General features: G+C 32.2%; 1 protein-coding gene across 2 annotated transcripts in view; it reads right to left on the reverse strand.

The window, feature by feature from the left end:
- The window catches only part of Uck (Uridine-cytidine kinase), a 31,374-nt gene extending 15,241 nt beyond the window's left edge, over window positions 1-16,133 (reverse strand). Inside the window, exons 1-5 of one of the 2 annotated variants that reach the window (XM_088238041.1) lie at window positions 15,859-16,107; window positions 15,030-15,286; window positions 12,562-12,707; window positions 8,528-8,625; window positions 6,775-6,823 (exon numbers count right to left, since the gene is read on the reverse strand). In XM_088238041.1, coding sequence (XP_088094167.1) covers window positions 6,775-6,823; window positions 8,528-8,625; window positions 12,562-12,707; window positions 15,030-15,286; window positions 15,859-15,987 — 679 coding nt within the window. In that variant the 5' untranslated portion in view covers window positions 15,988-16,107. Of the gene's footprint in view, window positions 1-6,774; window positions 6,824-8,527; window positions 8,626-12,561; window positions 12,708-15,029; window positions 15,287-15,858 lie in introns of both variants that reach the window. The other variant, XM_088238042.1, reaches the window with a different exon arrangement.
- Between the last annotated feature and the right edge of the window lie 540 nt (window positions 16,134-16,673).

A 16,673-nucleotide genomic window follows, 5' to 3' on the forward strand; every position in this document is an offset into this window, starting at 1 on the left:
TCATCCAAATACGATGCAATTGAAAAGTTATTAAAAAAAGAGAAAAAAAGTTAGATTGTTATAAAGAAATACAAGCATTCTAATATTGAATAATACTTTAAATAAAAAAAATCCCACGTTTTTTTTTTTTTTGATAACCAATTATCATGAAAATATGAGAATTTTGTCATTTAAACCAAATTAAAAATTTGTGGGCAAAACTCGGGGCTAAAATACAGAGATTGAAACCCCAGACGATAGAATTAAGAATAGTCCAGAAGTGTCCAAAAATCCCCCCACTATGCCCCACTTTCACCGCGCGCATGCGCGAAGCCGCCGCGTAGTGTTGCCAGATCGCGAAAAATATAATCATAACACAAATGTAAGTTAATTATATTTAAATAAAAAACAATTTGTTAATTTCTCTAAAATTTTATTGTACACGCGGAAACATTGATTGACACAAAACAGTAGATATGAAAGGGTCATTTAATAAAACATTTTTTTTTACATAAAACGGATATTTTTGTGTCATGTTAAATAATATTTGATGTTTTAAAGATAATGTCGGTCAAATGTCCACCACGGCGTTGTTTAATCCGAGAGGTCCAATTTTCATTAGTTCTCTGTAAAATGTCCATTTTGTTTTCTTTGACAATCTGACAGACGGAAAAATAATTCAATTTTTAAGTAATGCCTTTGCCACTTACACGTGCATTTGCTATTTACTCATGAAATGTGATCCTATCCTGTTTCTTTAAGATCCCAGCAGTATTTCTACACTTTAAAACGACACGACACGGTATAGTTGAATTCAAATCGGCAGTTGCGGACTGAGCGACGTCTACAAAGAAACTAATGGTCAAAACGTAGAAGTACTCTTCTTAGAGTAGTTTAGTTGCGTTCTATTTGATTTCTGTACGCGGTTTCTGGACTATTCTTCATTCTATGCCCCAGACATCAAAAGGGCTGAAGCACTAGGAAATTCGTGGGATGAAGAGATTTTAGAAATAACTATTGAAAAATTAATTTTATCAACGCCATTTTGAATTGCTGCCGTCATTAAGGCAAAAGAAGTGGCCACAAAATATTATTATTTGGTATTTTATGATAATGTTTATGGAATTTTTACCAAAAAAAATATTCCATTTTTCAAATATTTATTATTTCAAATAAAAATTCCAAACACGAGAAGAATGTAATCTTATTCAGAACTGATCTTATTTATTTTTTTTAAAATCAAGTCTAATTTACATAAGATGCAATTTCTGCGATAGCTACTGTAAATAGATTCTGTTTTCAAAATATTATTAAGGTCAAATCTACAACCGCTCAAAATCTAAATTTCCTTGACCGGGCAATCATTACCTACTTACCCCTTATTTTACTAATGATCAAACAACCCTGTCTAATGCTTGGTTGTTTGATCATTTAGTGACGGTTAAAAGATTATAGTAATAGTTAAATTTCAAAAAATAAAAAAATAGTTTTCCTTTTTTCATACAAATTAGATTCTGTTTTAAAAGGTTACCATTACTTCTGATTTTTAGCTATTTCTTCCAATTTTTTACTTTTACTTAATGAACATACGACCAGGCATGACTGGGTCATTTTAAGTGTTAATTTTTACATACAGAAAAGATGATTTTCAAATTGTTACCCTATTAGTTTAGATTTTTAACTATTACTGATGATAAAACAACCAAACTCCAAAAGAATATATTATTTCTGAATAAATTCCTCGGTTACTCGTTACAGTAGCTATTAACCTGAAATGTAAAAGATATAAACAGGATTTTGATAGACCAATCGTAACAAAAATAGAAAACTCAATTTTTTACAAAACTTTGGATAAATATAAAAAAATCAAGAAATTTCAGTGCTGTGTAGCTGAAATTTAGTTTGTTTACTAAATATTTTTAAAAAATGGAGAATCATATCTTATTTTATTTTTACTGATTTTTTAATTTTATTTTCTATCTTATTCCATTAAAGGATTTCGTATTTCCTTTGTTAATTTTAATTATTAACTTCTGACAGTTTAAATAGGGTATTTTCATAGTTGGAAATAACGCTAAAATTCTACTGAATATACTCGTATATTTAGAGAGGTTTTTTACAACTCTAATATAATTCTTTCAACATATTAAAAACTAGTATTTATTTATAATTTTTCATGCAAAACGGCTAATAGTTGGCATCGTGTACTTTTGACATCACACATTATGATCGCAAACTTGGCTTGTAATAAACATTGGGCCTTACTTATGAATCGGGTATAAAGTCAAGCTCGAGAATAGTGGTAGGATAATGACGGTATAGCAAAAAGTATTACGTATAAACCTCGCATGGAGTTAAACTCGGTTTAAATCTGGGATAGCGACCATAGAAACTTATACCTGCACATTATGTGGTATGACGCTGGAATAAGCATGCGATCTGTCAAAAGTCATATTTTTCGATAATCAAAATGGATGGTTTATCAGATTTTGTTCAATTTTAAACAATTTCGAAGTCCTGCGACCTTCTTCAAGTGATTGTTAATAATTTGCTTTAATAATATCTGAAATGTTATAGGTTTGTATGTTTTTTAATTAATTGTGATAAAAAAAGAAACACAAATAAACTAAAGAACTCGTTTTTACCTTCTTTTCTTCTCAATTTAGATTTCATTTTCTCACGGTTTTCTCCGTGTTCCATTACCCGACGGTAGCCTCGATTTGACTTTGGCGTTTGTTTGTTGTTGTTATAAAAGTTACTGCGCACGCGCACATACCAGTGTTGACTGTTTAAAAAAATGAAGCGTGAAATAACCAGTGAATTGCTATTCCAGGTAATAAATATTTTAGTAAGTTTTTTTTATATCGGTTATAAAGAGTAAAATCAGGTATAGTTATTTCTTAATGTAAACTTGGTATAACGAAATCTAATAAGGCCCATTGTGTACAAGTTGATGCCAAAACATCTTAGGTGCCGTTTGTTCCGCAGGGCGTGAGCATTTTGTTTTCGGGGAAAAATGTGGAAACACCCTATTCTGTTCAATTTCAAAATTACAATTTTCATTTTCCATCTTTTGAGCCAATTAAATTGATGTCATCAACTCTATCTGTGTCTTATTTACAGTTTATTTTAAATTCACTATCCATATCGGTATCAATAAATAATATTATGCAATACTTTTCTATAAATAATATCGTTATCAACAGAAGTTCGTATTGGTTCACCCTTTGAACTCAATTATTTCACACTCACTGTTTAAGCTAGCTCTAAATTAAATTCTTGTGAAAGGACAGACTATAGTACTTAAAATACAGCTTGATTAGAATGAAAGCTGTCAGCAAAAGTGACGACATAAATTTGTAGTAACGTCTAAGGGGTGATTTATATTGACACACGAAAAATCATTCGTATCCGGCATGTTCATTTATTTTTTTAATACAATGCTTGACATATAAATCAACATAATTATATAAAATTAGCTTTAAAGCTAAAAAAAAACTGAACCAAACCTAATTATTACCGACGTTCTTACAAGGTTACATCATTTTGCAAAAATGTTAGAGATGGGACAAATTGATCAATCAATCGAATAAAATAATAATTCATTTGATGTTGTTCATGAAAAATGTATAAATGTCTTATTTTTTGGTAAATAATTGTCTTAAACACACTATTGGCTTGTTTTTGCATTTTTATATCAATTTTCGGAAACAGAGTTTCAGGTCTGCATGAAAAAACTGATAAAATCGATTTGATCCCATCACTAGTCACATTAGTTGGGCAGCTGTCATTTTAATTTAGCTATATATTAAGAATTATAACAGATTTATTTAAAACAAAAAATGTAATTTTATAACTATCAATTGTTTTTCTCCGTGTGGTATTTTCAATACACAATCCCGGGTGCAGAGCAGGATTCCATGAATCAACACGTTTCGCACAACCCCGCTCTTCTTCCCTTTTTTTTCAACCACCGCAAATTGCGCAGTCCTTGGATCCGCTTTTCTCTCTCCTGGCTAAAAAGTGTTACTTTCCATCTTATTTCTTCGACGAAAAGATCACGCGACGGGCCGGCCATTCTTCGAACGTTGAACGTCAGTTGTAAAGATTTGATTTATTTTGTTGCATATTTTTGAATAGCAATCTGTTTCATAATTTTTTTATATCATCATCATCATACCCTTTCCGCACCTAATGGTGCATAGGGCACTGTGTTGGTACACCAATCGCAGCGTATCTTGATTATTTTTTGTTACATGAAGGTAAGATGATCACAGTCTTACGCTTCAGGGGTGCTATTCTGAACCACTCTCGTGGCACGAGAAAACAGTTACATACGAAATACACGAGATAATACGGCCTCGAGAGCGTTTGGAATACCAGCCCAGGTACCAGTCCAGGGACTATGAAATATTCTGGTGCGAAAACACCCTTTAAATAAATATTTCTTATCAACCGTGTCGGGAATCTAACCCGAATACTCTGGCATGGTAGGTAAACGCGCTGACCATTTATTTATATATTTAAAGAAAGGTTTATTTTTCTCAAATTGATGGTAGTAATACTATCGTTTTATATTGAAAAATAAGAAAGTTACTGCGTTTTTTACATGACAATTCACTCGGGCAATTTTGGGCGGGTGGCTTCTGCCAAAGGAGCTGTAAGGACTGATAGATATATTGCAAAACATAACGAGGAACTTTAGCCCTTACAGGAAATTGGATACAAAAATGTTTTCTTCCTTAGATAAATTAGACCATCGAATTGTACGGCAAAGTTTCTTGAAAATGCGTGAAATTGAACGACGTCAACAGTTCATACGAATTAACCAATGATAAGAGAGTTGTGGAAGATTTCCGGATTACTTACCGTCAACGGACCAATCAGCAGAACTGACAGAGAAGAAGCGGAAGAGAACTTGAGAAGTCACACGCAAAGTAATTTCAGAAATACAAAACTTTAAGAATCATAGCACTGATAAAACGATACATATTTTTATTCTTTTTAAATGTTGACATAGTTTAATAGTTTATTAACAAATAAAAAAAATATTAAAAACCACTGAACTTCCTCAATAGAGGTCAGTTTCTAAATATCGGTTGGTGATAATAAAAACCAGCAAATTTAATTCCATCATTCAGTAGGGAACAATTTTTTTTTTAAATAAATAATATTGAACTACTTCAATCACAAATAACTATCGACGTGCTAATAAGCGATGTGATAACAATTTCTCACCATGGTTGTTTATCATATTCGCGATCACAATGCAACATCCGTAAACACCTAATATTAAATGTCAAAATATTTACGTTGCCAAAATATTCCAAAACTGATATTTTTATTTATTTATTTATTACATTTAGCCGGCAGTTGGCAAGCCAAATGTCAAGAAAAGCAGTCGCCATAGTAATTGTAATTAAATTTTCACTTTTTTGTATGAGATACTCCTTACTATTTTGCAAATGCAATATATTGTATTATTTTTTATAGTAAACGCCGATTTTTCGCCAGTGAACTGTATTTATTTACGAGGAAAACAAAAAACAAACCGACACGAGGGTAGACTTAGAGATTACGCACGTGTTGACTTATGACTGCGAAAACTTGTTCATTATTGTTCAAGCATGTTCATTATTGTTCATTCTCCCTCAAATGCTTAACATGTTTTTAAGCACGTCGATAGTTATTTGTAATTGAGCTACTGAAAACAGAGGAAGATTCAAATGCAGTATAGAACCAGAAATATAATTTGTATCCAAAATTAATATAAATAATAGTACCTACTTACTATGATAATAGCCAGTGATAATAAAAAAAAAGATAAAATTTACTTTAAAACAGAATATGGTGTAGATGTGGTATTGATAGAACAATTAAAAATGATGATAAATATGAAGACCTTTCTCCCAGCTTATCAAAATCATTCGTATATAAAAAAATGCGACTAAAACTATTGTCTCCAATCTTCTAAAATCGTTACAAATTCCTTAAAATATGTGAAACCTTTTAATCAATTAATTAATTTTATTATAAATTAATTTATTAATAATAAAATTCTTCTGCAAACAGTGCTGTATCGCGTTACATTAAGCAAAAGACAAAATATTTCAAAACAGATATATAAAAAAAAAGATATTCTGTTTAATAATATATTTGTCGTAATTTACAAAAATAATCATATAATTTAGAATTGTTATAGCAAAATACGACGTGATTATTTTTTAAAAATAAGAAAGTCCTGCATTCTATGTAGACTCGTATGACATCATAGCAACACGAGGATTAAAACTGACAACCTCGATTACTTAGATAAATTACTAAAAATTATCCAAAAAAACTGTATTGGGTGGCCTCCAAAAATTTGTAAGGGAATGTTATTTTAACACATAGTTTTTTGGGATTGGCATTTGATTATTATTTTTAATTCGTTACTACCTATGTATTGTGTATAAAAAATATATTTAGAACAACACAGTTTTACATTTTTCAAACAGGTATTTGTAAAAAAATAAACTAATATGATTTAACATAATTTTTTTAATGAAATGAATTATTTATCTATTTTTAAATAAATTATGATAAATCGTTGATTCATAAAGTTACTATGCATTATTTATATAAACTATAGATTTTCACAGCCTTTTGGATGCTGAGAGCATTTTTTTGGGGTGTTACACCGTGACTATAGCAATTTTTGAAGACGTTTCGTCACATGGCATGGTGACCGAGAAAAATACAATCGGTAATATATTAAAATAACAACTAATGGTAAAGAAAAAATAACAAACTCACCGGTATTATCCGCTCCTCTGGGTATGATCACATCTGCAAACTTCTTAGTCTGTAAGAGAAATCAAAATATCATCAATGAAAAATATGAAACATCGTTTTCAGTAATCCTCCCATCAACAAAAGTTGCAAATCAGACGAAGCGAGGAGTATTTTCCAGAAACTATAGTCATTTACACCAACAATCTACAGAAAGTGGCTTGGTGGGATTTTAGTATTAGTAAAAATATAACAAGTGAATTTTTTTTTAAATTGAAAAAATGTATAATTATACTATTAAAATAAAATAAAAAAATAAATAAATAAACATCTACACAACTTCGCCTTCTGGTTCTAGAGCAATTGACTATAATAAAATACATTTTTTCAAATTTAAATTGCCCCTTGTTCTTGGAAGGACTATAATTAGTAAAATGCAACATTTTGAAAAATGATTTGAAAAAAATATATAAATGTTCTTTGAATATAATTTAGTAAAAGTTCATTGTTAACGAGAGGGGATTGTTTGTTTCTGTGGCGATGTTTTATATAAAATTGTCCGATTCAACATACAGGGTAGGTCCGAAAAGATGTCATCGATTCGATTAAAAATTAATTAAATTTGGTAGGGAAGGTATCCAAAATAAAACACTTTTATTGAATTTAATTCTACTTTTATTTTTTAAAAATACATGTGACGCATTTCGTCTTGTTAGGACATTATCAGACAGTCTGGTAATGCTATAACGAGACAAAACACGTCACATATATTTTAAAAAAATGAAAGCAAAATTAAATCTAATAAAACTGTTTTATTTTGGATACCTTCCCAAAATTCATTATGAAATTCCACCAATTATCTGCATACACAATAAGTAAATAAAAAGTTAAAAAGGTTTCTTCTCTTGGATTGATACATCGCATACAGCGAGATTTTCAGGCATCGAAGGCTTCGGGGGTAGGCCTTTTCCGGAATGTCTTTTACAGAGCCTCGGTGCAAGCCGCTTTGACTATTTATTACCGGGAAATCTTTGACTTCACAAACAATAACAGATGAAAGAATATAGATGTTCAAATATGGGCAGAATGGTGAATGTTACACAGTGTGTAAAGTGACCACTCAAACCAGCCAATGACAGGTAAGCCCTGTAGATGCCTAGACTTCTATATTACCTTCTCTAAAATGTTCTTTATCTCTGTTGTAATATGTAAATACAAAATTATTTTTAAATTTATTTCAACAGAGAGGGAAAAATTGTTACAATATTATTTATTCATTTTTATTTTCAATTTACAAAGGTATGTACAAACATTTATTTTTTTGTTTTCCAAATTCTATTCTTGTATAATATTACTTTATTTATGACACATTACGTATATTGTTGATTATAATAAGTTTGAAATAATTTTTAGTCTAGTATTAAGTGTAATCGTATTATTGTGTATACGACTGTAGATTTCAATAAAATAAATAGAAATAAAAAAAATTTAAAATTTAAAAAAACAAGAGAGGAAGATAAAAACTGGCACTTCGTATGTGGCAACCCTCGGGAATGCGGGGTGGCGAGACAAGCGGAGGATTGCAGTCGCGAGAATTCGACACGGCGGTCGCGATCCTCGGTCACGAGGCACTGACTAGGAAGAGGATTTTACTTAAAGATTGAAATGCAATAATCGATTGTGGAGAAGAGATCAATAGGAACACAAGTGCATTCATAACTCGAAACCTCCCGCACAAGTGACTTGTTTTCGTAGCTACAAAACATGATGTACTTACTGGTGAGCAGAATTCTTCAAAGGCCGGTTTGACAAAGTTCATGTATTGGTTTAAAACTTGGTCCAAGTCTCTTCCTCTATCACTTATGTCCCGTAGAACTGCAGGATGAAATCAACACTATAGCAACTACGTACATATTATTTCAAGATTAATATTGAAATTGAAAAGATAAACTTAAATACAACAAAATTAAAGATAATTGAGGACCGTTTTCACAAAGTGAAATTTCTACAAAAAAACCAAATGCGTTTTTTTATTGAAATGGGTTCTTCCATGTGAGCTTTGTCGATTGGTGAAATAAAACTTTAACAAATTGATATATATGCGAAGTTGTAGCCGTTCAAATATCGTGAATTTTTACAAAACGAAATAACTACACTACATAGAGTTTTCACAAAGCGAAATAGCTACATATTTTTTTGGGGCGTAAAGTTTTTTAAAATCGAAAAAAAATCACAAACAATACATGATTTCGGCCAAGAAAAAAGAAGTATAATAAAATAATATTATTTGAAATACATTACGTTGTCACTTTATTTGTGCTATTATGTATGTAAAAAATATATCGGAGGTAAATACCTAAATGTGTATATTTACATAGGTCAGTAGACATATGTATACTTTTACAAAAAATCAATTTAAAATGATTTCATGCAAAAGTAAGCTTATTATTTAATTTCAACATAAATCAATTTTCCATACATTCCCTATCACAAAAATATGTAGATATTTCTTTTTTGTGAAAATTCGTGAATTTAGAACATTTTTATAAATAATTTTACTGATTCTTCATTGTTGATTTGTAAGGATTTCATATATCGATAAAATGTAATTTTTATTTAATCGTAATAGTTTTATTTTTAATATGAAAAAACCTTCTCCCGAAAAATTTACATTTTGTAGATATTTCGCTTTGTTAAAATGGTCCTCAATTATAAACTGAAAATCTAGTTACTGCAGTTTTGCTTTCTGAAAGAATATTGATAATAACAGTAATTGGCTAAATTCTGTTTTTGTGAAAAATCACCTCAAGGGCACTTTACAATAGGATATTTAAACTTACATTGTAACTAAGCTAAAGTGACATATTATATGTTTCGATTTAAAATTGAGGGTAGGATAAACTAAAGAAGTGAGATTTTAGTTGGAATCTGAACTGACCGGGACTGTCAAAGATTTGTAAGTTTGAAGGCAATCGGTTTCAGGCAGAGGGGCCGGTAACGGCAAAAGCGCCCCTAATACAAAGATCCGATAGGTATCTCGGAGCCATTTCATGGAGGGATTTGAATACTGTCCAGCAAAGCAAGTATTTTATTATCTCTGGGCTTTTTATTTTAACCAGTGCAAATCTCGAAGATGTTGTGAGATGTAAGAATATTTTTTTACTCCTGCAAAAAGCCTCGCTGCTACATTGAAAACAAATTGAAGTTTGATATTTTGGAAGATTTGCGTATATTCCATTACAGTTATCTAGACGCGAAACGACATAAGCATTTACAAGAGCTTTAGTTGCGTCTACAGAAATATTTATCCGTACGGATTTGATCTGTCGAAGATGGAAGAAACCAGCACTTACCGTTTTATTGACCTGAAATGAAGAGAAAGATCTGAATATAAATGAACACCCAGTAGTTTAACACTCATTCATGTCAGAGTAAGACTAAAATAAAGATCTTTTCTTTGTGATTCCGACTCTGTATTTAACACAATGTCATAAAAATGCATTTTTTTATTTATATAATAGAAAAATCACATAAGCAAAATTACAGGCAAATATTCTACTTAAACACTAAGGATAAATCAAACAAGCGGAGGAGTGCAGTATAGCGGAATACTTGAAAGGATCTATCGGTTCCTATATAGGCAATGCCTGTTCTAAGGAACCAATATGATGCGGCAGAAAAAATTATAATATGGGAACGTATTAGCAAAAGTGTACGCGTATATTGTTTTTCAAATATCTTTAAAGTGTTGTGGAATAAATTTATAATGCATGTATGTTATTTAATAGGTACAAATGTAATATATAAGTATGTATATTATATTATACATACATAAGTATGTGTATAATTTTTTTTTTTTAAAGAAATATTTGCGTTCTTATGATTTACTCAAATATTAATTTTGAGGGCCATTTTCAACGAGTTGTAAATAACTCACTATTAGAAAATGGAATCCAGTTGGGGTAGAGTGGGATTCGAACCACGGACACTAGGCACAGGACCACAACCTGATATTTAATAAGTATATCCATAATGTATAAGTGTGTACATAACATATAGGTATGTTTATAATATAAACAGATAACTGAACATCCAATTTACGAACCCCAAAGAGGTAAAAATTATTCATGTTTTATAATCTGGTAAGTATGTATGAAATACCGAGAAAGATATTTATTTATTTATTTTCTTTTCTTTTATTTAGGAAACATACAGTACAGTTACATTGTTTTATATTTTACACAGTTAGACTTAACTCTAATGGACCAGTGAAGTTTCCATATTATAAAATAATTGTATGTAAGGTTATTAATTTAAGTACAAAAAAGAGAAGGAAAATAAACATAAATAGAAGTTCTTTAAAAATTAAAATTAAAGTAAAAAAGTGAAGAAAATTTGTAAAAGTAATTAAAAGTCAAGAATTTAAAAAAAAAAGAAAAACATGCTTAGACGTAAATTTAATAACGTTTTTTTGAAAAGGAAAAACATAAATATACATACATATTTTAAGGGATTCAAAGAAACGATGAGAAGAATCTTTAAAGAATCTTTAAATAAGAAAATAAATTTATGTCATTTTAAAATCATCTTCAAAATTAATGACACATAGTAAGAGCAGCAATATATTGATTTCATATACATATACAATATAAGTAATTAAAAGTAGTTTACAAGTATAAAAACATGTCAATGCAGCAGAGAAAAAAGAAGGAATAACAGGTATAGCAAGTTATATTTAAAATTTGAAAAAGCAATATAAGGAGAAGATTTTAAACCAAAGGTAGTTGATAAAATTTCAGTAAAGCGATTTTCGCAGTTTTGTTTCAGTAGAAAAATTAGATTAAAATTAACAATATCAATGTATGTAATGTGAAGTGATGTAAGAGAAAAGGGGATATAGAAAGGTGGGTGGGTGCCGGGAACAGGTGTGAACAGGGTGAACGGTGCACCGAAATCTACCCTGGCAAACAAACGTCTGTCGCAGGAGGCAAAACTATCAGTTCACAGTGGAGTTCTAGTGCCAACCTTAATGAATGGGAGCGAAGTATGGAATTGGAAAAATAATGATGAATGTAGGTGAAATGGTGTCGAAATGCAATCTCTCTGGCGAATGTGCGGTAAAACGATGTCGAGATCCATGAACTATGTAAGGCTGAGACACGCATCATCGACGGAATCGAGAAAAGGGTGCTACGTTGGTTTGGCACGTAGAGCAAATGGACAGCAAAAGAACGGCTAAAAGGATCTACGATGCGAATGCTGATGGATGCAGAAAATGAGGAAGAATGAGAAAGACATGCAGGGCACGATCAAGTCCATCAAATATTTAAAGATGGACATCCCGAGAATAGGAATAATCGGCGTGCATGCGTGAGAAGATGTATGAATGTAGAGGAAGCGAGGTCTGTATGCAAAGACAGAGTGATTTGGCATTCTATCCTCTCTGCCTACGCCTACTGTGAAACGGCGTGATGTTTATAAATACAATAATATTTTATAAACTTTAAATAGCAGTTTTCTTTGAACTGTTGATTTGGGATGAGCTTTTAACTTTAAAAGTGTAATACCTCACAACTAGTAAAATGTTGGTTACCAGCTTTTGCCAGAAACCCGATGATATGGAAACTAATATCAGCAAAAGTATCGTCATTCCTCCTCATGGCCAAATTGTAAATACACAAACAGTGGCAAAAACTGTTTATTCACTTGTATAATTTAGTTACAATAACCGATTGATAACATTATGCGTGATTCTAATACCCTGATCCCACCGTATATGCAAAATGTACGAGGATTAGGAAATAGACTTACCTCTCCTGGCGAGCCGGGTGTCGGAGTCCGTGTCCACGAAGAGTTTCATGTGAAACAGTTCTCTGATCTTAGGGAAATAGAAGACCAAGATACCTTCGAACAACACTACGTCAGCGGGGTAGATTGTCGTGCACTGGTCTGGTATGCTAGGAACAAGATTTTTATTCCAAAAGATTAAGTCGAACTTGGTTATAATCTTAAAGCGGCAGTTTCCAACCAGTAGCTCAATCACAAATAACTATAGACAAGCTAAAAAGCGACGTGATAACAATTTCTAAGGGTTGTTGTATCGTATTCGTGATCACAATGCAACATCCACGAACACCTAATAATAAATGTCAAAATATTAATGTTTTGCGACGTATAATCCTGCTGCGCAATCACATATTTGAATTTCACAGGTGTAAATGTGGAAAATAATCCAAAACTGCTATTTTTATTTATTTATTTATTATTTATTACGCTATTTATTACATTTAGCCGGCGGTTGGCGCGCCAAATGTCAAGAAAAGCAGTTGCCATAGTAATTGTAATTTAATTTTCACTTTTTTGTATTATATACTCCTTACTATTTTGCAAATGCAATATATTGTATTATTTTTGTAGTAAACGCCGATTTTTTGCCAGGGAACTGTATTTATTTACGAGAAAAATGAAAAACAATTCGACAGGAGTGTTCACTTAGAGATTACACACGGCATTGACTTATGACTGCGATACCTTAAGCCTGTTCAATATTGTTCATTGTCATCGCTCAAATGCTTAGCATGTTTTTAAGCTCGTCTATTGTTATTTGTGATTGAGCTACTGGAAGGCGCAGACTATTGCCAAAAAAAAAACAGTTTTCATACCATAATATCTACAAATAAATTAAATTTCACATCATAATGTAATACTAAAAATTCCATTTGGAAAAAATACATTTTTTTTATTACTTTAAACAGGTCTGTATTAGAGGTGGTATTTTGGTTAAAAATGTTTTAAATGGTTAAGAATTTTTTTTAATTAATTGTAACTTGGTAAAAAGCGGCGTCGGCTTCGTGGTGTAATGGTCAGAGCGTTTGCCTACCATGCAAAAGGTCACGGGTTCGATTCCCAGCATGATTGATATGAAATATTTGTTTAGAAGGGTCACATTAAAATATTTCATAGTCTCTGGACTGGTACCTGAAGCGTAAGACTGATCATCTTACCTTCGTGTAATAAAAATTATCTAGATACGTTGCGATTAGAGTACTGATGCAGTGCCCTATGCACCATTAGGTGCGGAAAAGGAATGATGACGATGGTAAAAAACCGTTACTATTTGGAGTCAGCCCCATAAGAAGATTAAACTGTCGACGTATAGAAAAATTAGCCAGATATTTTGACCACGCTGTTATTTACACAGTTTCACAAAACAGTTTAATTTGTGAAGCCGTTACTGCTGCTTCTTTTAAATAGCCGAAAACCCCATATCTAGTCTATACTAATGTATCTATTTAAAAATTAAACAGTTGGGAGGCGATGGAATTTTTTTTTGTGTGATGAAATGTGATCCTTAGCATGTAATGACAAAATAAATAAGGCCTGTAAATGCCTACAGTTCCATATCCCCTTCCCAAAAGTGTTTTCCCTCTCTGTTGCAATAAATTTAGACAAAATAAATTGTTCACTGAAAAGTCAAATCGACTTTAATATTGCATAAAATCACTTTCAATTTATTTTTAAATACATATTGCAATTTGTTACCTACTAAGTTTTTTCGGTGGGACATATTTTTTAATTTTTATGACAGGTTTATTTTACATTATTTTATTTATATTACTCAAATTTGTTTATTAACAGGCACTATTAAGTATTTAGAAGATATTTCTTCAGTTCTTTTTACAATTTTAAAAAACCCGTTAGGGTTACATTAGAAATTTAATATTGTCTAGTCATTTTATGTCTCGTCTAGTCTAGTTAATGATGGTTTGTGGGAGATGAGTGAACAACCTTGGAATAACGCAATTTAATGTTCGTTCCCTCGGCACGATCAGGGAGCCCTTAGATTTTAATCTAGTGTTGTGAGTGTGGGAAACCCTTTTTTTTATATTCCGGATCAACAAAGTTATCTACAATCGATTTGTAGTCACAAAGTCGTTTCACCAGCAGGACATTACGGAATTTAAAAATATACACCTTTGCCCATATGTTTCGCCTCACGGATTATGTTATTTGGTACAATCCCCTTTAACAGTCTCACCTGAATATCATAAATTTTACCCAGGTGAGACTGGAGGGTGGGACCCCAGACATGCATTCCGTAAGATATAATGGATTCAATGAGCGAGGTATATATGTATCTAACTTTTTAAAAGGTAGTATGCTTTTGATTTCATAAATGACTTTAAGCCAGTACTTTAATCTGTCGCAGATTTGAGGTTCTGTATTACGAAACAGCGATATACAATTTATTCGCAATCAGAATAACGGTAGTAACTCACATGGAATTCTTCCTGTAGTCGTAGACGGGTATCTCGCACTTCTTGCCGAGCAGGATGTCCTGCAGCGTGGAGAGGATGAGGTCGTTGTCGAAGGCGTCGGGGTGGTCAAAGTTGAACTGTCCGCGGTCAGCCTTGAGCTTCTCCGCCGGGCTGAGCTGGCGGTAGAAAGCGTCCTGGCTGACGCAGACCACCTGCCGCTCCGTGTGATCCATGTCCACCTGGCCCAGCTTCTCCATTATCCGCATGCACACCGTGGACTGGGAAAACAAGAGCCGCTGTTACTGTTCGTCTTCCTTACCATACCTAGCGGTTCATTCGTACTACGATTGAGTACGCGGGTGGAAGAAAAATCCGACCCACATAAGAGTGACCCACCTTTTCTCCCCTACAGATGGGATATCTGTCATTGGTTTTATTTTCTGTATATTTTATTTGTTATATTTTTGTTACATGTATTACTGTTGATATCCCCAATAAATGAATAAAAAATAAATAAAAATTATCTAACAACCAATTTGAACTTAATCAAGGTAATTGCGGGGAATCAATTACGAGTTATGAAACATTATCTGTTGTTTATATTCAGAAATGAAAACATTATTTTTAATTCTCGGTACAAAAATAATGCGCAATACGGCCGCTGCAGTAGTTTTCAGATGTCAAGGACTTCGCGTACATTATTTTATTACAATCAATATGAAAATGAATCGGCAAGATTAACTAAAAATATCGGCGGAAAATAAAATATCGAGTTAAAAATATTTTGCACTTAAAATAAAAAAGGCTATTTTTGGATATTTAACCTAAACGGTAAGGATTTCCATCTTACCTTTCCACTTGCGGTTCCTCCCGCTACGCCAATCAGAAACGGAGTTTTTCCTTCTATTCCGTTCATTTTAACACTAGATTTTCTATGTCCATTGGTTAATTCGACGCCGTTTGCCGCGCGATCTGCCATTATTTCTACAATTAGGAAATCGACTGCTGACTTTTCGCGAAAAGTCACTGAAATGCTGAAACTGGAAAACCCGTCAAAGTCATTCGCGCCGCGACGTATCCATAGATTGCCATAGATCCTCGGTGTAGATACGAAAGGAAGAGACCACAGACAAATTTTGAAGAAAATAGAGATGCGACCAGCGCGGTTTTTTTTAATCGGTTACTTAATCGAATAATTGAGGTACTTCATACACTAAAGCTATTTTATTTATTCATAACCGATATTGATTTGTCATGAGGAAGTTCAGCTCTACGGGAAATTGGATACAAAAAGTATTATTGCGCGCGGTAAAAATTAAAGCAATAAATAATAGAGCGTAGTTTTTTGAAATGTATTTTTTTCCAAATTAATGATTTCAATAAAAATTACTTTGCATGACGCCACTATTTCTTCTGAATCAACCAACGATAAGAGAGATTACAACTACTAGTAGCTAGAAGCCCAGGCAAATTGGACCAAAAAAGGTGATCGATGGAAAAAAAAGCACGGAGTTTTTAAACTTGGCAAAATTGTTTGTTGGTGTCTACTGCAAAACATACTAAAGGTCCCCAAGGGTGGGGGGTCCACTAAGAATGAGAGGGGGGGGGTTTAAAGGTGGCTTTTGACGGTTTTCTACAGATATCTCAGAAACTGTCACTCTTAGC

Source organism: Micrasema longulum, unplaced genomic scaffold (genome assembly GCF_059751315.1).
Source record: "Micrasema longulum isolate JH-2025_06_02 unplaced genomic scaffold, ASM5975131v1 h1tg001822l, whole genome shotgun sequence".
Lineage (NCBI taxonomy): Eukaryota > Metazoa > Arthropoda > Insecta > Trichoptera > Brachycentridae > Micrasema > Micrasema longulum.